The sequence below is a fragment of the Melampsora larici-populina genome (assembly GCF_000204055.1).
Source record: "Melampsora larici-populina 98AG31 unplaced genomic scaffold MELLAscaffold_2, whole genome shotgun sequence".
In the NCBI taxonomy this organism is placed as follows: domain Eukaryota; kingdom Fungi; phylum Basidiomycota; class Pucciniomycetes; order Pucciniales; family Melampsoraceae; genus Melampsora; species Melampsora laricis-populina.
Window position 1 is genome coordinate 1,594,515 of NW_006768766.1, and position 22,806 is coordinate 1,617,320.

General features: G+C 42.0%; 7 protein-coding genes across 7 annotated transcripts; 1 reads left to right on the top strand and 6 right to left on the bottom strand.

Annotated features, from left to right (window-relative positions):
• Positions 1–184: 184 nt before the first annotated feature.
• MELLADRAFT_59065 (uncharacterized protein) lies at positions 185–809 on the top strand (the record flags this gene model as incomplete). Its single annotated transcript, XM_007404266.1, has 2 exons — positions 185–244; positions 315–809. 2 exons carry the CDS (start codon positions 185–187, stop codon positions 807–809), a joined length of 555 nt encoding a protein of 184 aa, XP_007404328.1.
• A 998-nt stretch (positions 810–1,807) lies between these two features.
• On the bottom strand, positions 1,808–2,974 carry MELLADRAFT_89085 (uncharacterized protein; the record flags this gene model as incomplete). The annotated part of the gene is made up of 4 exons (XM_007404688.1): positions 1,808–2,129; positions 2,217–2,644; positions 2,729–2,866; positions 2,921–2,974. 4 exons carry the CDS (start codon positions 2,972–2,974, stop codon positions 1,808–1,810), a joined length of 942 nt encoding a protein of 313 aa, XP_007404750.1.
• A 6,809-nt stretch (positions 2,975–9,783) lies between these two features.
• Positions 9,784–10,470, bottom strand: MELLADRAFT_59067 (uncharacterized protein; the record flags this gene model as incomplete). The annotated part of the gene is made up of 2 exons (XM_007404687.1): positions 9,784–10,365; positions 10,441–10,470. The coding sequence occupies 2 exons, from the start codon at positions 10,468–10,470 to the stop codon at positions 9,784–9,786; spliced, it is 612 nt and encodes a 203-aa protein (XP_007404749.1).
• Positions 10,471–11,767: 1,297 nt separating this feature from the next.
• On the bottom strand, positions 11,768–12,253 carry MELLADRAFT_101783 (uncharacterized protein; the record flags this gene model as incomplete). Its single annotated transcript, XM_007404686.1, has 2 exons — positions 11,768–12,142; positions 12,218–12,253. The coding sequence occupies 2 exons, from the start codon at positions 12,251–12,253 to the stop codon at positions 11,768–11,770; spliced, it is 411 nt and encodes a 136-aa protein (XP_007404748.1).
• Positions 12,254–14,041: 1,788 nt separating this feature from the next.
• MELLADRAFT_59068 (uncharacterized protein) lies at positions 14,042–15,261 on the bottom strand (the record flags this gene model as incomplete). The annotated part of the gene is made up of 4 exons (XM_007404685.1): positions 14,042–14,563; positions 14,638–14,810; positions 14,911–15,106; positions 15,151–15,261. 4 exons carry the CDS (start codon positions 15,259–15,261, stop codon positions 14,042–14,044), a joined length of 1,002 nt encoding a protein of 333 aa, XP_007404747.1.
• Positions 15,262–15,333: 72 nt separating this feature from the next.
• Positions 15,334–16,554, bottom strand: MELLADRAFT_70638 (uncharacterized protein; the record flags this gene model as incomplete). The annotated part of the gene is made up of 1 exon (XM_007404684.1): positions 15,334–16,554. The coding sequence occupies one exon, from the start codon at positions 16,338–16,340 to the stop codon at positions 15,921–15,923; it is 420 nt and encodes a 139-aa protein (XP_007404746.1).
• Positions 16,555–19,221: 2,667 nt separating this feature from the next.
• On the bottom strand, positions 19,222–21,241 carry MELLADRAFT_101785 (uncharacterized protein; the record flags this gene model as incomplete). Its single annotated transcript, XM_007404683.1, has 6 exons — positions 19,222–19,302; positions 19,384–19,390; positions 20,026–20,160; positions 20,517–20,685; positions 20,790–20,894; positions 21,064–21,241. The coding sequence occupies 6 exons, from the start codon at positions 21,239–21,241 to the stop codon at positions 19,222–19,224; spliced, it is 675 nt and encodes a 224-aa protein (XP_007404745.1).
• Positions 21,242–22,806: the final 1,565 nt, after the last annotated feature.

Below are 22,806 nucleotides of genomic sequence, written 5' to 3' on the forward strand. Positions count from 1 at the left end.
CTTAGAGTGGACCCTTGCCTCCTATATGACCCTTGTCAACAGTCTTGGGGTACTCACATCCTTGTCGCTCGTGTGCTCGCTCTGTTCCAGCCACCACGCAGGTATATATAGGTGATAACTTGCGTGGCCAATGTTAAATCAATCACTTCGACAAGCAAAGATTACTTGGCCTCAGCTACTCACTATGCCCATTCCGATTTCTTACACTGCAGTGTTAAGCGCGATCCTACGCACAACCGGCGATGTAAGCCCAATTTAAGCATCTCTTCTTGTTCTTCCCCTTACACTGACCAATCTTTCCTTTCGTCAAACAGCCGGTCCGTGTCCACCCTGGGGAAGACGCACTCTCACATCATATGACCCCAACCAACCTTGTGCTCAAGGATGGAGAAGGCGAACCGCTCAGTGTCTCCGTGGAATCCCTGTCGCTTTCTATGGAAAACGATTTGCTCTGTCGTGATCGCACGGTACACTTGTCTGGTCCCTTTGGAGTGAATCCTGTGTCACGCGAAGCCTTCATCAAACACAGCCCGCTAACTCAGAGTGAGATATGCTCCGCGGCGCCAGACCCAAAAGAGATTGCTGGGAAGGCCACCATCAGTGGCATCGGGAAGGTGGTCAACGTGTCTCTCACACTTGTTGACAATCTCACCGATGAAGAAGAGCAATGGCACCTTACTGTAGACGCCGAACATAAGATATTTGATCCTAAGGTGATTTTCATGTTGTGTCCCTCTCTCTCGCCCCCCTTGGTGGTAATCGAATGGAGTTTACTGACCTGGTTGTTGTTATCGTTGCATCTGACTTAGGCGAAGAAGCTAGTTGATTTTGCAATCACTTACCGCTTTGCACATTTCAGTCCCCCATTAGCGGAGGTGACTCACATCAAAAAGGGCTGCTTGTTATGGACAGACTTGGGGGTTTTCGGCGACGAGGGTCAAGGGAGTTCTGGTGAGGATTTGTATCTATTACCAGTCTTCCTATGTGGATTGTCGGATGAGGGAAAATCTGTACAGGCAATGTATCTACAACTATAAGATGGTTCTCGAGCTTGTGACATGTAATGTGAATATGTCACTCAAGTGAAATAGAACCAGTTCATAACATTATCCCCCCTTTAATGCCCAATCTTCCTCTTGCAAGCTCTGCATTCTTAACAGTTCATTGCTCAAGTGAGGTTTCTTTCGATTCACGTCAGCAGCTCGGCGGCAGACGTGAGATTGCGATTCTGACATCCTTCCTTTCTTTACGCAGGTCATGCATCATGACATGGTTGCTGAAAAAGGTCAAGTGGTCAACGTGATATGGGTGGAATGATGAGCTAAACATGATGGGTACCCTCGTTTTGCGGAAGGCCGGAGATCCAATCCAAAGGATGATCAAAGAATGTACTGTGGCCTATGATGTTTCTTCGATAAACATTACCTTGCATTCATTTCAATTGCTCTCATTTCCATTTCATGGAATTTACACGAGGTGACCTCTCTCTCGGTTGGACCCTCAGGGGCATCGTATCTCACCCGTGCTTTAGCACGTTTGAGATGTCACTCCTACTCACGATCATGATGGACATGATTACGCCCAACCGAAAGGTAGCATTGATCAAAAATATTTTTGCAAAGGATGAGTCTTTCAAACACAAGCGATGCTAAAGCTAGCCAAGGTTCTGATCACGTTGGTTGTTAATTAAGCGACTATCAATCGCATTCCTGAACCACTATTTGACAAGTTTATTGACTTAAGAACATCCAAAGAATTGTAAATGATCGGAGAACATCAGTGAGAAGATTGTGCCTTTTTTTGGTTTTCACCATAGTTGAACCACTTTACCTTTTGACTTGACTGAGGCAACCTGATTGAATTCTTTCTTGTAGAAAATTCGAGCGTCACCAACAGTGGCATCTCGTTGTGATCCATACTTTGCAAAGAACCGTGGATAGGTGACCTTGTCTATCCAAGACCTGTACCGATACACTGTCGCAGACTGAAATACCCACTGTCCACCCCAACACGCAAGCCACTTTTGCGTGATGTTGCCTTCCACTGACTCCTGGTGCCATTGGAGTAGGGTGGAGACCAGGACATTTGCGCCAGGCCACCGTTTTTGTAATTTGTTTGAAGATGAAGTTCTAAGTCGGCGGGAAAATTTGATTACAAAGCATTTGGGGGTTTACAAAGCGTTTGAGGGTTCGGTGTGAAATGAATGAAGTACTGACCCTTCATCATTTAGGTCTTGTTCGCTGATAGGTGAGAGCGGGAGTTCGATTTGTTCTGATGGTTGAAACAGAAGAGCGCTCCCAGGCTCCTGTGACGGTTTGATCGCCGTGGACGGCATGGATGCTACATCGCTATCTGCAAACGCGGTGGCTTGGCTGCTGAGATTGCTCTCAGAGGCAGGGTGGACACCTTCCGGGACTGCCACCGTGGATTCAGGCAGAGAGATTTGAGAAGAGGCTGGTGTAGAAGTGACAGGCATGTCGTAAATCGGTGGGAGAGCCGCAGTCGATCGGAATTCTTCCGCCCATTGCATTGCAGGAGCTTGCATTGATGAAGGTATCACTGAAATCGGGAGCGTGATATTCTGAAGGCGCACGACTATTGTTCGAGATCGGTATCGATGGGGATAACTGACAAGGGTGTCGTGCTTAACCAAAGTGGAAAAAAACGAACAAATTAAACATCAACTCTAGGTCTGGGTGATGATCGTAGAAAGACGTTTGATTCTAACCCAGGCATGTATGGCCTCATCCCAAAAGCTGAGGGCTTGGTTCCATCGGGAACCAACAGCTTTGACCACAGCCTGCATCAATAGCGGGCTTTGGTCTAGACGCGCGAGTGGCCACTGAGGGAATTTCGCGGTAATTGCCTGCATATCAGAGGTCTGAACAAATAGTGGGTAAGTATGGGACAGACGCATCACAAATTTAAAATGAAATGCTTGGCTTGCGTTAACCCATAGGTGTATGGTCGCCATGAGCTTCTCGTCAATGAGGCTAGACGCATGGGCCTCCGCAGCTTGTTCTCTTTGGGCACGAATTTGATGAATGACCGCCACAGATTGCCCGTCCAATCGGCGTCCAAGCGTATTTGCTGCCTGCGCCCACTGATGAGGGTTAGCAGCCGAAGCCGGAAGTCTCGAACGCCCACTGGAGGTTGATGGTTGTGAAATCGTCGTCTGAATCTGAACGTCATTGAATGTTGATAGGTCACTGATATGGGATTGAACCTCGGGCAGGGGTTGTGCAGAAGCTGGCGGTCGAGGGTGTTGACGGCAGGATGGGGACCCAAACGTCAAGCAGCACTTGCAAAATATTCGAGGGATCACAAAGTAAGCTTTTGAATGATCGAGCTTCTGGAAATGGAAACTTACCCCGCGGCAGTACTGAGAGGGGCATGCTTTGTTACCATTAGTCTTATGGTTTTGAGCAGTTGGCCCCTCAAAAAAACGTTTACACTGGAGCTCAGGCTTTGAACGTGGTACGCGTGCTGTGGATTGGTGAGTGCTTGAAGCCGGTAAATTCGTTGAATTGGAATCGTCCGGAGGTCTTTGCAAAAACGGATGATAATGTTTAGCATTGGGGGGTGGTTTGGGTGGGAGAGTCTGACCTGCCGGAGACACTCGAGGTCCCCAGTCGGACTGCGTGGATATGATGGGCCTCGGTGCGCCTAGGTTGATGAGTGCCAGCTCATGATTGAGCTGGTCACAGCGCCACCACTTCCAGTTATGTTCGTTACTGGGGGTTGGGCACTGTTCATATGAAAGGCGTGCAGGAGTCAGTTTCGAAAGATCAAGAAAAGAACAATTAATACAAGTTAAACATTATCACACCCCAATTAGCCAAGAGTCCTCGTTCGACCTCATGTACTTCATGGGCGTCGTGCACACAGGGCAATGGAGGCCTACCGGGCCTCCATTGCTGGGGGTCGGCAAGGGCGCATTGGCGGTGACCATGCGATAGTGAGCTGATATGAGGGTCGGAACGACCATGTTTTCGGTGTGTGAGGTGAGCTTGAGTCTCGGCTGAGGTTATCGTGGGTGCCTTCGGCGGCAGAGTTTTTTGTATCATCTCGGTGATAATATTTGAACGACGTCCAGGTAATCAAAGTCTTTGAAACGCGGGGTTTATCCATCCCAATTGGGATGGATGGTGTTTGTGATGGATGCTGAGCTCAAGTGAGATGCTGTGAAAGGTCTCATGCTATGGTAATCCCAAGAATATAACCTTATGTATTCCCCTTTAAGGAGTTTATGCCCGGGGACATGTAATATGCTTACATGATGCGTATAGCGGGGGGCTGTATTCTCAGACTCTCAGAAAATTCTCATTCCCAGAGTCTCAGAAATTTCCCCCCGATTCTTTGGTGCTCCCACAAACTTGAACACCCGACCTAAAAACCCATGGACAAAACCCTTGACAACCTGATTGTTTTTTGGGTTTTGTCCATGGGTTTTCCGCTTTCCTGTTGGACAAAACCCAAAAAACAATCGGGCTGTCATGGGTTTTGTCCATGGGTTTTTAGGTCGGGTTTTCATGTTTGTGTACCCCTAATATGTATAGTGATATCTCGATCATAAACTTGTATGGTGGTACACTCGAGCCCATCGTGCCCCAAATCTGACTGAGGCTAGGTCACCTTTTGTGATCTGTTCCTTGCACGTGTTTGTCTTGTGCTAGGAACCCTTATGCCTTACTTTTCATTATACCAGTATAAGTGGATAAAAGATCTAAATACAATGTTAAACCTAATAAGACCTTTTATGTGGTGTGGGGGGGACTTCAGAGGGGTATTCTGTAAGGTAGCCTGCAGGCTCCTTACCCTGATACCCCCTACAAGGTGAGAACAAGCTGTAAATGATAAGGGTTTCTGGAACCAGGATGGCAAGTGGGTGTTTTGAAACTGAATATGAAGTTAGAGAAAAAATTAAGGGGAGAGAAAAGGGGCATGACTGATTGGAGAGTGCCAGGAGAGGTTCTGCGGGCAGGGGAGAGCAGGAGAATGGGGGTGAAAATCTGGGTGAAATCTTATGCTCAATCACCCCAGGCCTCTCTAGAGCCATGTGTGGTATGGAAACCTTGTGAAGCCACATGGCTTTTACCACCACCCTCTCCTCTTTCCTCTCATAATGCACCACAGAGATACCTCTGCAGGCTTTGGGTAATCTACTAATATAAATCATACTTACAAACAGTTGGACAGACTTAAGATGAAGCATATATGTAAGAGGAAGCATATATGTCAGATTGAAGGAAGTTTGTGGTAGTGGCTGAGTGTTTGATCCTAAAAGTGTACTCAAGAAGAATAGAACTTATAAGAGAAGAAAGAAATCCAAAATATGATAAATATTGACACAAGAAACCAAAAAAAATAAGAATAAACAATTATCAGGGTACTCAAAGTATGTGGTGCTACATAGATAAAAATAAAATAAAAATAAAATAAAAACAAAAACAAAAACAAAATGAAACTAGATATTTTGACAATTCTCCACCTGGATTTTCCATCAAAAAACACTGGAGGATTACCCAGCCATCTGGAAACCTTCACCTGCAATTCATGAATGGTTTACTCCTCTTTGTCTTCAAAAAAATCTTCAAAATCCACTTCTGGTAATCCCATATCAGCAAACAACACTGGTAGATTATCCAACCACTTGAGAATGCTCAGATGAAATTTACTATTGGTCTCTTCATTTTCAAATCCAAGATCATATTCAAGCAACTCATTGTCTGACAAAGTATTCTCCAGAATTTGAGCTGGTTGACTTGTCAATTTTGAAGGACTTGTCAACAATTTTCCATGCCAGACCTCCTTCAAATCCTATAAATGTTGACCTTGCTTAGCCATAATTCTTGTGAGAGCTTCAGGAGTAGCTGTATTCCTGATTGTATGTAATTTTTCTTTTGGGTTTGATGTTATATAGGGACTTGATGCAAATTTAGACCACCAGATTCTGCCTATAGCTGACAGTTGTTGATCTTGATGTGATAAGAGTTTTTGCAGGTTGTTTGAGGTTGCTCTGTTCCTGATGACAATTTTTGGAGATGAATTATTTGATAGATTTTTGGTTATTGATCTGAAGTTAGAGGTCCAATGAAGTGATTGAGCTGAGGATTCAGACATATCAGCCAACGTGTAAGGCACAATGCAAGAAATTACATTGTGTTGGGAGTTTTTTGCAGCCAAACAAAATCACAACCCTCAAATTGACATTGCAGATGCTCCACAACGAAATGAAAAAGATCAACCAAGCATTTTTCCCCAGTCACAGTGCAACTTATTGGTACTGAGGTTTTATGCAACAAAGCGTACTGTTGCATCTTTTATGTTTCCTGTCTATTTACCCTTTTGGGAATGGTTTCAATTGGTTATTGTAGGCATCACCACACAATCTAGTGAGTTGAAATCAAATAAATTACATCATTCTTAGGTGCAATTAGTACAATGAGTTCTGTTTTTATTTTGTTGTGTTATGTTGCAGCCAAACGCAAGAACACAACAAAATGCCTTGAGGTCATCAGGGAACACAAATTGTGGACAATTTTGTTGTGTTTTGTTATGCTTGCATGTTGTATCAGCCAAAGATCTTTCATTGTATGGTGTAGAATTGATATCCTGGTGGATGCACTACTTACATAAATAATTTATCAAATCTGTATAAGTGTGATGGATGATTAGAGATATCTTCAAGAGGTGCTGAAAACTCACAAATTTGTGCAAAGGTAATCAAACGTTCATCATTGGGTTTTTAATAATATCACAATTTTTATGTGATGAACAATGATCTATTGGCATGGTTTAAATCTAAGATCAAATTGTCATGAAATCAAACATTCTATGCATTTAACTCACATTATGTAACCTGTGTTTATAGCTAGGAAGGATTCTTTAGCAAGTCAAAAAGATATGCGAAGGAATTGATGAACTTGTCAAAGGGATTGAGAAGATGAAGAAGTTTGAATATGCAAGGATATTGATTTTCTGGTCAAATTTAATCCAAATCATGTTTATCCTTCTCAAAAGTCAAAGCACCAATCAAGCACAGAATGAGTTCACAGAAAGATAGGCCACTTGATCAGACAGCTGAGGCTCCTGGATTTTGAAATACACCTCCTGAGAAATTATTGACCAAAGAGCCCAGATGCCCATTGAAGCTTTAGGGTCACCTCCCCATAACAAAGGAAGAAAATAGCCATAATTGTCTTTATATAGTAGCTCATCTATTATATTTAACTAGAGATAACTGAATTATTTCTAGAGTGTTCACTTGGATAATTTGAGCAAGTTGCATGAAGAAGTTGAGATTTATGAAGAATGAGCAACACAAAACGTGTGCGCTTGGTGTCTCTGACATTGAAGATCTATAGTTGGTCCATGTTGACATGATGACAAACAGATTAGGTTTTCCATTCTGCAGTAAACAGTTTTGCGTATGTACCTATCACAGTTCTGGTACAGCCAATTAATAAAAGCTTGTGATTGGTCAAGCTTTTGTAAGTTGACTGTACACGTCCCCACGCCTAGGATCCGTAATCATCGGGTTTGCAACAGGCCCCGGCCCTGCCACTGCAGAACTTGAATGATTACATAAACCACTTGGAGGGGACTGTACTTGACAATGATACTTGAAGATGTTACTCACTAAGAGTCCACCAAGGTCATCAAGGTTCAAGTATCACCTCAAAATTGTATGTGGCAGTCAAATTGTTCACCAAATTGGCTGCAAGGCATACTTGTATTATATTACTCACAGTAAGCACATTTGACATTTAATATATCCTACATCACAAAAACTTCCTTTGGAAACATCCAACTTTGTATCATTTTGTATCAGTTTTGATTGCTTTAACACATACATACATATAGCAATCCCCATCTTTGTCTCTACAAACAACAAGACCCATGTATATGACAAAGACAGATGAGAAGGATCTGCAAGAGATTGTGTTGATAAATGATGAGAAAAGCTAAAGTTAATTCACAAAGTCCCACACTTGCCTTGCAAGGTTTAGCTTGCCTCAAACTTGTGTGTTCTACATATAGGCTGAGGATAGAGTGTACTTCAGGGATCCTTTTTCATTCCCTTCTGCATCATTCCCTACCAAGGATCTGTATATGTTCCAAAGCAGAACAAATTACAAGGTTTACTTTGTCCCACATATAAGTAATCATGTTTGAGGACCCAGGAGTGCCCCTATATGTGTGAGTGACAAAGACAATCCCCTTTTTGGTGTCATATTTCAAAAAAAAACCTAAATAATACCCTGAATAGTCACCCACTGTCACATAACCCGGTTTTGGAATTTTTGGCTGGATAAATCCCCATTTTACTCACCCACCTTGGAAAAAACCAAGAAAACAAAAAAAGGGCTGTTGGTGCATGCATAGGTGCCAAATATGCATCTGTAGCATGTTATTTCACTTTGTCAGGAATGTGTCTTTTGACATGATGAATTGGTAGTAGAGTTTACAGCTCCTTGGCGCATGAAGGATTCAATCAGTCAGTAATCAATCTGACCATTTATGTTATGACTAATTTCTGGGCTGCAATTTAAATTTTGCAAATTTATCAGAGTAGTGGCCAATTAACTTTTCATGATGAAAAGAGCCATGCATGGTGTGTAAGGGAGTGTATGGCTTTTGTGATCATATAGCAACCATTACCAATGTCCTTGAAAGTTGAACTGTCAAACAAATATACTACATCAGTAGCACTCAGGAGAGAACACATGATCAAGCATAAAGCCTGAAAATCTTTGAGAAACCAAATTTTGGAAAGGTGAAAACCTAACGCTAGTGAGCCAAAAAATTGCCTTCCACATCACCCACATTGAATCCTGGCACCTCAAAACTCCCCTCTCAGTTCACCCACATTTTGTTGCAATGTGACCAAAACTTTCCCAAAACCCCACCTTTCCTGTCATGCTATATTGGGGCATTCCTGGGTCCGTCTTGGCCTCACAGACGGGCAGAAATCCCATAGCTTGGGCTAATACGTTAACCCATAGTCTTTTGGCAGTATGTGTCAATGTATGTGTTATGTAACAAGCCCATCAAAATGAACATCCACACTTTGTATGTTTGGAGTTCTTATACCACATCCCTGACGGTGTTTCATATACTGCAGACACACATATCAAGTCACCCTTTCAGGTGAAGGAGGTCCACTCTGGATAATAATCATGATTGTAGATTTGAGGGAATGATGCAGTATAATCTCTGATCCTATACATGCCTGCTATTGAAAGCCGTGCACAAATATACTTGAAAGGTAAATGGGGTGATTAAAACCAAGTTCATATACAAGTAAATCACCTTGAGCATTTATGATGATGTCAAAGATCAATACCAAACAACATCAAGAAGTTTATCATCATTTGGAAAAGCCCATACCGGAAGCCTTGTGGTACATCCTAGATCAACTCAGTTTGTGATCTAACACAATCGAAACGACACGATATGGATAATGGATGAAACAGGAAGTAGATATCCGTATCACAAAAAAGTTGTTATTTTGATATGAAAATGAAAAAGGTGAACCAAAACAGTACAAATAAATTCCAATGAAGATGGAAAGTATCCGAGTTACAAAAAAAGCTTTCACATAAACTTAGATATTAGAAATTCTGGAGAATGAAACCTCTTTATAAATATACAAGAGAAGCATGCTACATAGAAGAAGATTGGAATTAAGGGAAAAACTGCCAAAACAAGAAATCAAGGAAGAACAAACAAGAAAATGAAACCAACAAAAACTACAACAAGTGAAATCAAAAAACAAACTTAGAAGTCCAAATACTCGATGTCTTCGACTGTATAATCAAAATAATCTGGGAAATTATCCATCCATTCAAAAACCCTCTGTTCCAATTCGTGATCCCTTTGATTGGATCCATCTTTAATCATCTCTCCAAATTTGATGTCATCTTGATGGTTTGACTTAGTTATCTTGTCATTTATTGCGTTTTCGTTGGAGGAATTTAGTGGATTTGTTGGAAATCTCTCCCGCCATACTGCTCCCAACAATGTCAATTGATGAGATTGACACGCCAAAATCCGTTCTAGAGCATCAGAGGTGGCTCTAGTTCGGATGACAGGTACATTTTCCTTCGGAATCGAAGGAACAAGAGGGCTCAAAGAGAATCTCGACCGCCAAACGTTGCACAAAGCGGAAAGTTGAGTGGCCTGAGTCGACATGATCCTGTCAAGAGCATCCGAGGTGGCTCTTGTTCTAGCAGTCTGTACGGGTGAATATAATGTTGACTTGTAGAAGTCGGGATCCGACCTGTATGACGAGGTATAGATTGATGTTTCGGCCAATGATCTTCCATCATATGGCGTGAAATCGCCATCTTGGTTGATATCCTATGCATATTGCAATCGAATCCTTATAGGTTAGAGTGGTGATGAGGAAAATCACTAAGGGAGTTCATCACTCACAAGTTTGGATGAAGGTAATTCAAATGTCATGATTGTGTTTTGGAAGCGTAGAACTGTTTTGATTGGGTTAAAAGTGTGCTGACTGCTGATCAAAAGTTACAAGTATAAGCTCAGCCTTATCATGAAATTAAACATTGATGAAATTAACTCACGTTATAAAAGTTTTGAGGATAGCTGGGAATAATTTTTTAGAGAGTTGAAATGATTTGTTAGGAAAGTGAAGAATTGGTGGGAATTGTGATGATGAGGAAGTTTAGATAGGAAAATATGTGTTGATTTTTCTCGACAAGATTGATTGACGTCTCAGCACTTCGTCCCTTGTCCCTTGTCCCTTTGCAAGGACGCGGACGAATGACTTTACAAGAAGTTATGCCGACTGACACACGGGCTTAGCTGCCTGGATTTTGATATACACCGTCCCGGGAATATGGATTTACAAACACGGAAGTTTATTGGCGCTTTTTTGACCGTTTTCCATCAGCTAAACATTTACGTAGTAGCTCATCCATCGCCTTTTGACTACACAGAACTGTAGTCATTCTTGAAATTTGACCTGAATCTTTTCGATGTGTTCTGTACATAAGAACAAGAACATTGCATGGTCGGATATAGCCAAGTAAAAGTATTGTCAACGTCGATATCTATGACCCTGGAGAGATAGCCAATACCGGTTTCAATGATGATGATGATGAAAAAAATTGGTTTGATATGTGGTAAACAGCATTGAGTATCACAAGAATAATCTTCGATGATGTTTTTTTACCAATTGGTCAAAAAGCTCATCAAGCACATGCATCATGCGAGTCACTTATCTCAGTGTGTTTTAAAACTGTTCTATTCTCAATCATGAAGACCGTGTTCCGAATTGTCAAATAGATTGTGCATCGGTTTTGATTCCTATTATATCTTCCTTCACAAAACCCTTCCCTTTCTTGAAAGATTAAAGAGAGTATTTGTATCTGATAGTTTGTGCCCCAATGGCAAAACTGATCGGCGAAACATTATGAACTGGCATAACACAGGATCATCAAAAGTAATGATCTTTTGATATAAAATGCAAAAGACGAGCCAAAATGGTACAACAAGGAAGACTATTCGAGTTACAAAAAGGCTCATACTTGCAAAAAAGATCTTTATAAAGGATTGACAAATGTTCATACTTGAAACAACATAAACAACCGAAATAAAAATATGAAAGAAAAATTCAATGATCTCCTAAAACAAGATACCAAGGAAGAACTATCATGAAAATAAAAATACGTAGCTGCAGTAACCAAGTGAAATCAAAACTCAAAAGTCCAAAGACTCGATATTTTTGAAAGTGCAATCAAATGAGTCTGGGCTTTATTTGATGGTTTTGCCTAATTATCCCATCCTTTGTCACGTTGGCGTTGGACGAGTTTGATGGATTTGATGGAGGTGGCTCTAGTTCGGATGACAGGTACATTTTCCTTCGGAATTGAAGGAACAAGAGGGCCCGAAGATAATTTCGACCGCCAAACGTTGCACAAAGCGGAAAATTGAGTGGCTTGAGTCGACATGATCCTATCAAGAGCATCCGAGGTGGCTCTTGTTCTAGCAGTCTGTACGGGTGAATATGATGTTGACTGGTTGTAGAAGTCGGGATCCGACCTGTATGACGAGGTGTAAATGCCAATGATCTTCCATCATATGGCGTGAAATCGCCATCTTGGTTGATATCCTATACATATTGCAATCGAATCCTTATAGGTTAGAGTGGTGATGAGGAAAATCACTAAGGGAGTTCATCACTCACAAATTTGGATGAAGGTAATTGAAAGGTAGTAGTCATGATTGTTTTGTTGGGTGATTGAGGTTTTGTGAGTAGACTTGAAAAGTTCTGCAGGTCGGAAGAATCAACTCACGTTAAAAAAATTAGGCAACCTTGATTGATTTCTAAGCATGGTCAACGCTTCAATCAAGAAAAGAAGGACTTCACAAGAAGTTATGCCGATTACACAAGCCCAGCTCGCAGGACCTTGGTATACACTGCCCCGGGGAGATGAGGCTCGGTTTGTTGTAGTTTTGTTGAGCCTTTCCTTAACAATCAATTGTTAAGAACAGTTCCCTATGAAATGGTCGAGTGAAGGGTATCCGGATCGCGCTACAAGTGAGGAAGCAAAAAGTTTGGTAATGCGCAGCTTTGAATGTGAGACAAAGTATTCAGAAAACATACCGTTGTAAATGGCTCAAGATGCTAGTCTATTCACATTCGATTATAAATGATTGAGGTCACTCTGGAATATGTATCTGACCTGGTTCCTTTGTATAATTTGTTTATAAACAAACATCACATCGAGAGATAATTTTAGATGATCCCAAGGAAAAGTAGGCCGATATCGATGTCTTTAGCTTTGAAGAGTAAGTTCGCCCAGATTGAGATGATGGTGGATGGATTCGATTTATGGTAAACAGCTTTGAGTATCACGAGGATAATCCTGGACGCCGATGACGTCTTCGGGATTTACCAAGTGGTCAACAAGCTTATCGACTTTTACCAGCGTGATCATCAAAACTTTACAAGGATTTGTTCATGGAAGGGTCATAGCAGTAGACTATGTCTGGGCCTATGCATACCACTCAAGGTGCCCTCAGTCACGGGACGATAATGATCCAGGAACACCGATATTCGACAAGCGTTTTTGTACGCATTCTATTAACAAATGAATTTTTCGCAGAACCACTATAACCATTTGCATAGAGGGGTAGAGTCAAATGAAAGTGTTACCAACATCTCTGAAGCTGAAGAGATAGGTAAGATGGATGATGATTGATAAATTCGTTTACATGATAATATTCCTCGATGACGTCTTTTACCAAATGGTCAACAAGCTCATCAAGTTTTACCAGTCTGATCCTCAGAATATCAAGACATCAGAGTATTCATGAAACACTGGTGGAGATCACTCACAGTGAGTCTTTCTCTCATCATATCCTTAATCATGATAACCTCCTTTCAAAACATGAAATGGATTAAGTGTTGATTGCGATATATGCCCATCTTTCTCTCCACAAATCCCATACATATATTTCAACAAACAGATGAAGGGTAGCAGCAAGCATTTTTAGACTGAGGCTTGATATAGAAGATTTGAGTAAAAGGAAATCCCAAAAAAATGGAAACTGAAATATTCAATCTGACTACTTCAATGTGCTAATTGTTATACACATCACGATGGAATAATCTTGGAGATTTAAAACTCTTTGATGAGAAAAAAAACACCCTGGAAGTAATTTTCTTGTTTTTTTTTTCTGTCTACAACTTACTTCACTGATCAGATAACAACGGAATCACTTTTTAGACCATCATCATGACAAACATTTTCAATTCATAAGAAAAAAATGCAAACGTCGTGAAGAGATGAAATTTAAAGCATATAACAAAAAAAGGGGGGAACAGTCAGGGTATTCTTTATACATTGTTAAACCATCAAAAAACCCATCACACTTGCCCTTTGGTTTTACCTATTTAATGAAGTGACACGTAGATAGAGACTGGAACAAAAAGCATTGGAATCAAATTTAAAGCTTAAGCTTATCCTGAAGTGCTTCATCCGTTACATCAAGTGATCGCTTTTTCTTAGTAAGGCGCATAGTTGCGAGACGATCTTTGACTGCGACTTGGTCCCAGAGAAGGCGGTGGTGGAGCAGTATGTTGATGGTAAGAGTTAGCATAAGAACTTGATGGACCAGATCGCATGCTTGAGGGACCCGACCTCCAATCAGGAGCATACGCTGAGCTATTAGAACGATGATAGCCTCCGCCACCCGAATAACCACCTCCCATACCTCCTGGACCGTCATACGCCATCCCACGTCCTCCTCGATCATCATGCATCCCCATTCCTCCCATGTAAGATCCACGACTGTGTCCCATTCCTCCACCCATAGGCTGTATCATGGAAGGATTCCATGGTTTCCAGCTTGGATTACTCATCGAACTCTTGTAGAAGCCTGGCATGGAGCTTTGGCCGTAGGAGGGTGAATCATGATGACCGGATCCGGAATACCCACCATATCGATCATGGGGCGGGGCCATTTTGTGCATGTCATCCCGTCCCTCATAGCGCGCACGGCTGGGTGCTTTCTTTTTCACTTCGAGCTGACGATAGAGATTGAATTTCAGATAAGCTGATACCGATCGAGGTCACGACCAAGTCAAAGCCTGTGACTTACGGGAAGTCCATCCATGACAAAAGGACCACACTTCAACAATTGGTCAGCATCGTCCCCGGTCACAAGATTGATAAAGCCGAATCCACGATGTCGGTTAGTATCGCGATCCATCATCAAGACAGCTTCTTCAATGTTGACCTGATTACCATACTGAGCCCAATAGGCACGGAAGCCTAAAAGCCGTCAAGCGAATCAAGCCAACGAGGGTAGTGAGCAGACTGTAGCCCAGCGAATACAATTATATCAAGTGCCAAAAGGATACACATGACTTACTCTGCGGGGTTGCATCTTCAGGCATGCCCCTGCAAAACAATTTGTTGCTCAAAGAAGCTGCGCTTTCCGATCCCGAGTGTCGTTTATCCACTACCGATGAGGTAAGGAGTCCGGCTGGTAAAGGGCCGCTGCCGCGGGGTATAGCACGCTTGGGATCGATCTGCAATACCTCATCTTTCTCAGAAGCCCCATCTTCCTGACATATTCTCAAGAGATTTGAAAATTGAAGGACTCGCGTACAAGTTTTCCATCTAGAAAATGTTCTTTGACCATGACTTTATTCACTACCGCAGGATCGGCGAAAGTCAAGAATGCAAATCCTCGAGAGCGACCATTAGTTGGATCTCTCATGATGGTACAGTGTACAACGGCGCCAAATTGTGTGAAGTATTGTTTCAAGGCATCTATATAAGCAGAAAGTGTGAGGAAACGATTTAAATTATCATAATATATTAGTAATAGTGATATATAAAGACATCAAGGATATACGAAAGTACGATTAAGTATTCTTCCTAAGTCAGTTATCAGATATAGACTATTATATATAAACATGATGATAATAATAATTGTATTGTAAGTTACGAACCCTCAGAAGTCTCCCAATTCAAGCCGCCGACGAACATTTTTCTAAGTAATTGTACGATTTAGTGAAGTAAGACGTAATTGATTATTTCGTATTGTGTTAATGTTATGTGAAGTATATCAAGGAGGAAGTATCAGTAGATGATAGGCGCTCAGGTAGATACAGTGAATATAAATCGTCAGATGCAAATTTGACAAATTAATCAACGATTCAAGCGCGTATAAGGTATTTATCTCAAGCCTAGAGCAGATTAATCGTTCTACGAGACAGATATCAAGCAGCTAAGGCAATCTAGGATACGGTAGCTAAGATAAGATCGAAAGCGATCTTTGTCTGACATCGACGTGACCTCGCGAGTGCTTCCACAGAGCCATTTCATGGCCATACGATCAGGAAGCTGATAAAGGAGAGAGGGAGGGGCCTTCGTCTAAAAAAAAGACGCCGAAGGGCGGGAGAGAGCGAAAAGTACTGACCCTTCGTCAGGCATATCAGAGGGTTTGACGCCCCATAGAGCGGGCCGGCCGCCGCTTCCCGCCGATGGGCTTTGAAGTGCAGGGGAGAGAGGTAATCGAGAGGATGGTGCCTGCCAGCCGGATTCAGTTCCAGTTTCTCGAGAGTGATCGGATTTCTTGTTTGCATAATTATCTTCATAGGTGGAAATTGAGAACGTAGTCGGTTGAGGTCCATTCGATTCACCTTTGATGGAGGCAGATGACACCACGGGTTTGATATCGCTGGCTGGGAGTTGATCGTCTATGGGTGGTGGAGGTTGCGGTGAAAGTTCAACAGGAGAACCAGGATCATCGACATCGCCATACAGGTCACCGTATAGGTCCAATTCAGCCATGAGAATAGTTCGAAAAACGACGAAAGCTAAATGAGAAGAAGAAAAGCAGGTGAGAGGAAAATCGAAATCGAGGTCGAGATAGGTTCAAGGAGGATTGTGATGAAAAGTTTTTTGAGGTACGATGATGAGGTAGGTGAGTGATCGTTGATAGGATTGAGAGATGAGCTTGAGTCTTGATGAATCGTCTCAGATTAGGGTTACCAGCTTTGTGACTTGAATCGATCCTGGCCAAAGTCACACTCAAAGGGGGAAGAAACAAAAATCGAGATTTGGGTCTGATACAGGGTCGGTACATCTTCCGCTCAAACCGATCAGACATCTTTGAAGCTTGAACCCGTTGATTGCATACATACACGCAACTGCGGATCGTGTAGAGGCCAATGCTGGCAGATGGTCATCAAATAAGCTTATAATAAGCTTTTTTTGTTGACTACATTCTTTCATTGGAGACAGCCCCAAAACCATCCCCTCATGCCGTCAAAACGCCCTCAGGGCAATGACGAGGATCGCCCCCGCCGAAAGATCCTAAGCCAAAGCAAGGACCAACAGTCCCGGAATCAATGGTAGACATCTTGTCCGCACTCGCTACGAATGGAACAATTTTGAATGAGGCACTACTTCAAAACATCATCACAATGATATCCATGTTATAGAAACAATTAAAGAATTACAAGAAGAAATCAAGAAATAGAGTATACAAATATCACTCTGGAAATTTCCAGACAACTTCTTCCAGAACAACAGGAGCCTACTGGTGTTTGGGAAAACACACAGTGTTGGTTATTTGAAGCTTCTGAACACCATAAGGTCAGAAAATACCCAAAAAAATTCTGGTGTTCTGGGAAAACCCTTCTGAAAATTTCCAGAACCATATCTGTATACCCTAAATCTCCATGCAGAAAGAATCAGAGAATCAAACTCAATTCTCCAGAAAACCAACCACACATTACCAGCAAAACCTCAAGCCTGGACCACCCCAAACACAAGACTACACCAACAACCACCAACTCGGGCTGCCCCTAAACCCCCACCCAAAAATGCCAAAATCAACCAGTTCAAAGGCACTCATAATCCACAGAGAACCTGAAAAAGAGCCATTCAAAGGAATGTCTGATACAGAAAAGGTTTGTCACATCAACAGAGCCCTCCTCTCTTTGAATGCAGGTGTCAAAGACCAACCAGTGAAAAAATCTGCAGCACATCATCCTTAAATTTGGCAATGTCCTTATGAGTATGGACAACAGACTTATCAAAAACCAACTACTCAAAAACAAACACAGGTGGACCAAACTAGCCCAGAAGGACTTCAAAACTTCTCAAACACACTACCATGTTCTTTTCAATTTCATTGCCTCTGGAATCAAAGTCCAGCAAACAATTTCCAGACAGACTCTGTGAACAAAACAACATCCCACACAAAACAATTCACTCTATTTGATGGCTCAAAAACTCCAAAGACACCAAGAAGAAACATGTACAGCACTATCATAGTTAACCTGTTTGACAAAGACTTAGCAAGAAAGATTGAAACAGGAGGGTTGTATGATAAATGCAAATGTATCAAAAGTATACAATATGTACAAGCAGACACAGAAAGTACATGTCACCCCCCACCCAGTGCCAGACTCTCTTGCACTACATGTGTTGTAGTGATCTTTTGGCCCTGAGGGTGTTGTATCTTTTCTGTGCCCACTTGTACAAGTCCTGAATATGTGTTTCACTGTCTAGAATTACACCATACTCATACATCATGCAATAATAACCCCCATTGCTCAAAATGTGGTGACTCTCAAAACACAAAAGACTGTACTAACAACAAGGCTGTAGAAGCATGTGCCAGATGTGTAAGTTCTGACAGTAAACAAACCAAAAATAAGATTGACAGACTCCTACCACAATGCAATCATTCCTCAAAAAACCTTTTATGCCCTCTATTATACTACACAAAGTTGATTCTGGAACTTTTCCACAAAATTTCCAGAATATTCTTCAGAAAGCCAGAATGCTTCTGCACCCTGGGCAAAAGGGCATTCAAACATGTACTGTTTTTCACAAGTCCAGGAGTCCAGAACACAGTCAAATCTGTGTTCTGGGGCAGTTCTGGAAAATTTGTGGAAAAGTTCCAGAATCAACTTTGTGTAGGACATATGTAATACAACATTGGGGGCGCCCTTCACGGGCACTGTGCAATGTGTGCACTTTGATCTTAATTTTTTCATCTCTTACATTGCAAATGAAACCATCATTTTCTGCATAATAATCTACAATGTCCATTAACAACTACTTCTTGATTGACTCAAAAAAGAGTTGAATTGTGAGGAGGTTGTGGACTGGAGGTATGTAATATGTGACCTTGAAGACAGATATTTCTCTGGCCTGAGGAGCAGATTATGATGTGACAGTTAGAGAATAACAAACTGCATTTGGATTAAGTTGGTAATATAAGAAAAGGAAATCAATTCAAAAGTAAGAATATTATGGCAGCATAGATCCAACCCGTGTAACAACTTCCTAGGGCAATAGAACTTGGTAAAGATAGGGAATGGGGGGAGAATAAAAGATACAAGAAAAAATGGAGCAGGCAATGCACAGTGTTGCTATAGTTAGTTGAAAAGATGAAGAGAAGCTTGATTGGAGATTTTTAGTTGAAATGAAGTCAATGTCAGAAGGAGGGGAGCTATTCAATCAATTTGGTAGGTTCAGATGAGGATTGATTTTCATAATAGGGGTAATGTGAACCTGTTCTATAGCCGCAGGAAACAGATTTAATAGCATGCAACAGAATGCACAGCTGTGTTAATTGCTTTTCAAAGAGTCATGATAACAGTGATATATGCACATGGCAATTTAACCAAGGATGTGCGTGCATCAACAGGAATTTTCACGTCTTTTGTGTGTTTGTTGTTGTCTTGATTGGTCTTTCAGATGTTTGTTTTCCATCCACCCTGATAACCACATGAACCTAAGAATGCCAATGCCATCAGAAGAACATTCTCAATCAAAATATCATAAACTTTGCAGCCAAAAGACTTGACATGCTGACCTTGATGCTTGACAAAAAGGCATGACAACAAAAAGAGTTGACAAAAGTACAACCTGAAAAGCACAAGGAGCAGGCCTGACAGTTCGGAGGAAATTAAAGCATGACAAATGGATTGGATTTGAGCAAAGCACATCTTGAATACCTGAGAAATGGATGCCGTTGGAATCAGCAGTATGTAGGTCCCATTAATGGGAGTTGGACCTGACTCATGAAGAAGAGGGGGGAACATAACTTTGTTTTGTTATTCAGATTTGTAATTATGTGTGTAAAAGTATTTCCAATGAAGTTTGATTCTATACCACCTTTGATGTTATGTGCAACTTGAAGTCTGATGTTGGCATTGGCATCTTGCGCCTCAGGCTGAGGGTGTGTCCTTTTCTCAAAAGGTGCACCAGCGCGCATTCTGCTCCACAACCACCCTAGGCATCACTGGGCGTGTCAGGTGCGCTTTTTTGTTACAGAACAACTTTTTCCCACAAGGATTGAGGGAATTTGGGGAATTTGGAGATGCAATTCATCCTATAACTTCTTGATGTGACTCCTGCCAGCTTTGAACTTGATTGGATGCTTGATCTTGGCATTACCAATCAAACAATGACACAATTTTACTTAGACTCAATGCAACCAAGCATTTTCCCTGACCAGGGAACAGCCAAACCCAGTATGGTACTTTTGGGCACGCCTGCATACTTTCTGAGTTTTCTGGGCGCGCTCCGCGTCATCTGGCGTGTTCTTTCAGACGCGCCCCCAGCCTGACTTGAGTCTGTAATAGTCGCTCTACAATTCAATTGCGGCACCATCAATATTGGAAGAAACATGAATTTGATTGAAAGTACATTAAGGGATTCTAATTTCTGGCACAAAGAGAAGATTAAACATCAATCTTGAAACAATCTAGCACAGTTTAGCAAAGGAAAAACAAACATATAAGACATTGGTCGATAACTTCGGTGTGCAGTAAGAAAGTCAAAAGAACTTCAGTCAAGGTGAATTAACAAAGAAGAAGAATAAAATCGTTTGTAACCACTTACCTACTTCAAAGTCAAGACTCTTCTGGATGTGTTGAGCGTCAGTACTTGAGCCCGTGTGTACTGGATCGGCTTGCACTCTTATAACAACTCTCGATGATGAACCTTTTGTAACTTTCTTCTTTTATAGCCTTTTCCATACCAGAATACCGATCAAAAGGTATAGGTATCAAATATCCGGTGGGTTTTTCTTCATTCGTGTGCGAATTGTCGGGCTGAGGGGTATTCTTTTTACCAGTAAATTCGATCCATCGTTTCTCGGTCCATTCGTTTTCTGATTTACGTGTGCCGAGGAAGATATCTTAAGTTGAAATCTCTCTTCGGTACTAAGACCAACAAAAGTGAGGAGTCGTACTAGGTGTGTTATTGAACACTTACCCCATCCAAAGAATATTGGAATAAACCACTGCATGGGACTAGGTTTTACTCCCTGTTTACCGTGACTCAAAGATGGAGTCCCTTCTCCTAAGCTTGAGGCTGAATCTGTGCAAAGGAACAGGTTTCAAAGACCCCGTGAATGGAGGCCACTTAAATCAGATGACGCGGTCGTAGAGCAGAGCAAATAAATCTGAGAATGGTGGGGACGGCATCTTTGAAGCAGGTTGGGAGAGGAGTGCGAGTTGCAGACATGGGTCATGAGAAAACACTGAACTTGATTGTGATTCGGCCGGCGATCGATTCTCAAATTCAAAACAAAAGGACGATGGCTCGTTGGAAGGTTTGGAATCACATGAAGGCGGTGCATTTTGTATCTCGTTCATCACAACTTGATCTTGATCCCGATGTCCATTAGAGCGCCCTTCGGAACCTCGCATCGCGCGTGAAAGCATGTTGATGTCTTCCTGGTCACTGTGCCACTGCACAGGTTGGACTGAGAGGTATGAGCCTGAAGTCTTCAAGCTGACGATGGCCCGCAAACACAAGTAAATCAAGGTCGACGGGCACTACAGAAAAGACCACTTGAAGGTCAGGTGGCAGGATCTAGTACACCAGCGAGACTTTCTTAAAGGTATTCACAAAGGCACCCAATGTGTTTTGATTCCAGAACGATGGTCCCCCTATCTGATACAGAAGGCTGATGGTGTGATAGGCTCATCACCATAGAAAGACGTCGTAAAATGCTCCGAAAGCTACTGCCGTCTTGGGATCGCCGATCTTACTTTCCTATTTACAGTGCAAGGGATGACAAAAGCTCCGGAGAGTTGCGCATATTACAGCCATGCTGAGCGTTCTTGTAAAAACAGGTAGATATTACACCATCAAAACACAAAACAAAACGTACCGAGCGCCTGAGGTGAAACATGGGTAGAAAACTGCCCTCCTTTAATTTCGTGTCCAGGATCGATGGACAAGGGGAGCAGGCGCAAGGTTTTGGCGATGATCAGTGGCTGTAAAATCCTGCTTCCTGGAATTTGCGGAAGACCATTCTCTTGCACAATTGCTGCGATACAACCTCGTTTCAACTTCCACAGGCCGCAAAGATCTCTTCTATCACCGCTGATGTACTTCCTCTATAAATACGAGCTACGGTGGGTCCCCCATCACCATGAGAAGTCAATCGCATTCAAAAGACGGAGAAGCACGCACTCAAGAATTGGAGAAGATCATCAGATGCCAAAGCATTGGGCCAAAGAACGTAGCAATATCGTTCATAAAATTTATTTACTTTGGCCAAAGAAAAAAACAAAAACGAGAACTCTTTTCTTCAGTTAAGCAAATCCAAACCCTTTCCTTGCTGATACGCACATAATTATGTTAAGTGATTCAATCTAAATTAAATCAACTTAAAACCCTAAGCCACCCCCCTTAAAAAAATTCTGCCAGCATTTATGCTGAGAATTTTTGCTTTAAGGTAGAGTTGCTACAGGGATTTAAGATAACGCATCCCCCTTCTGGGTATCCAAGGGTCATTTGACCACAGGGACCCGAGGAATGCGGTGTGTGATCTCAATTTGGCTGACTCGTTGGCTCTCTATTTATACTTTTTTCTGCGCTGCCATTTTTTACATCTAGGCATTGAATCGGCAACGCTTGCTTATCAAACGCTTTGAAAAGCATGCTTATCAAACGCTCTGAAAAGCACTCCTTCTCAGCTCAACCAATCCAAATGTCCCCAAGCGACACCTATATGTGTTTCAATAGCAATTCACACTTGCTTTTCAAAAGCAATAAAGCTAATCTTACTGCTTTAGATGCCTTGAATGTCCGCAACCATGATCCTTATGATTTTAAATAGCATTTTAACGTATCTTATTCCGTACATTGCACCAAATCCCTATGCTTTCCAACAGGACTGAAACCCCAGCCATGTGATTGTTGTTAAGCTTGCGAGCTTTTGCATTTGAACATCATCATTGATGCTGTCTAAAAGTAGGCGCTCAATCCACTCCACAAC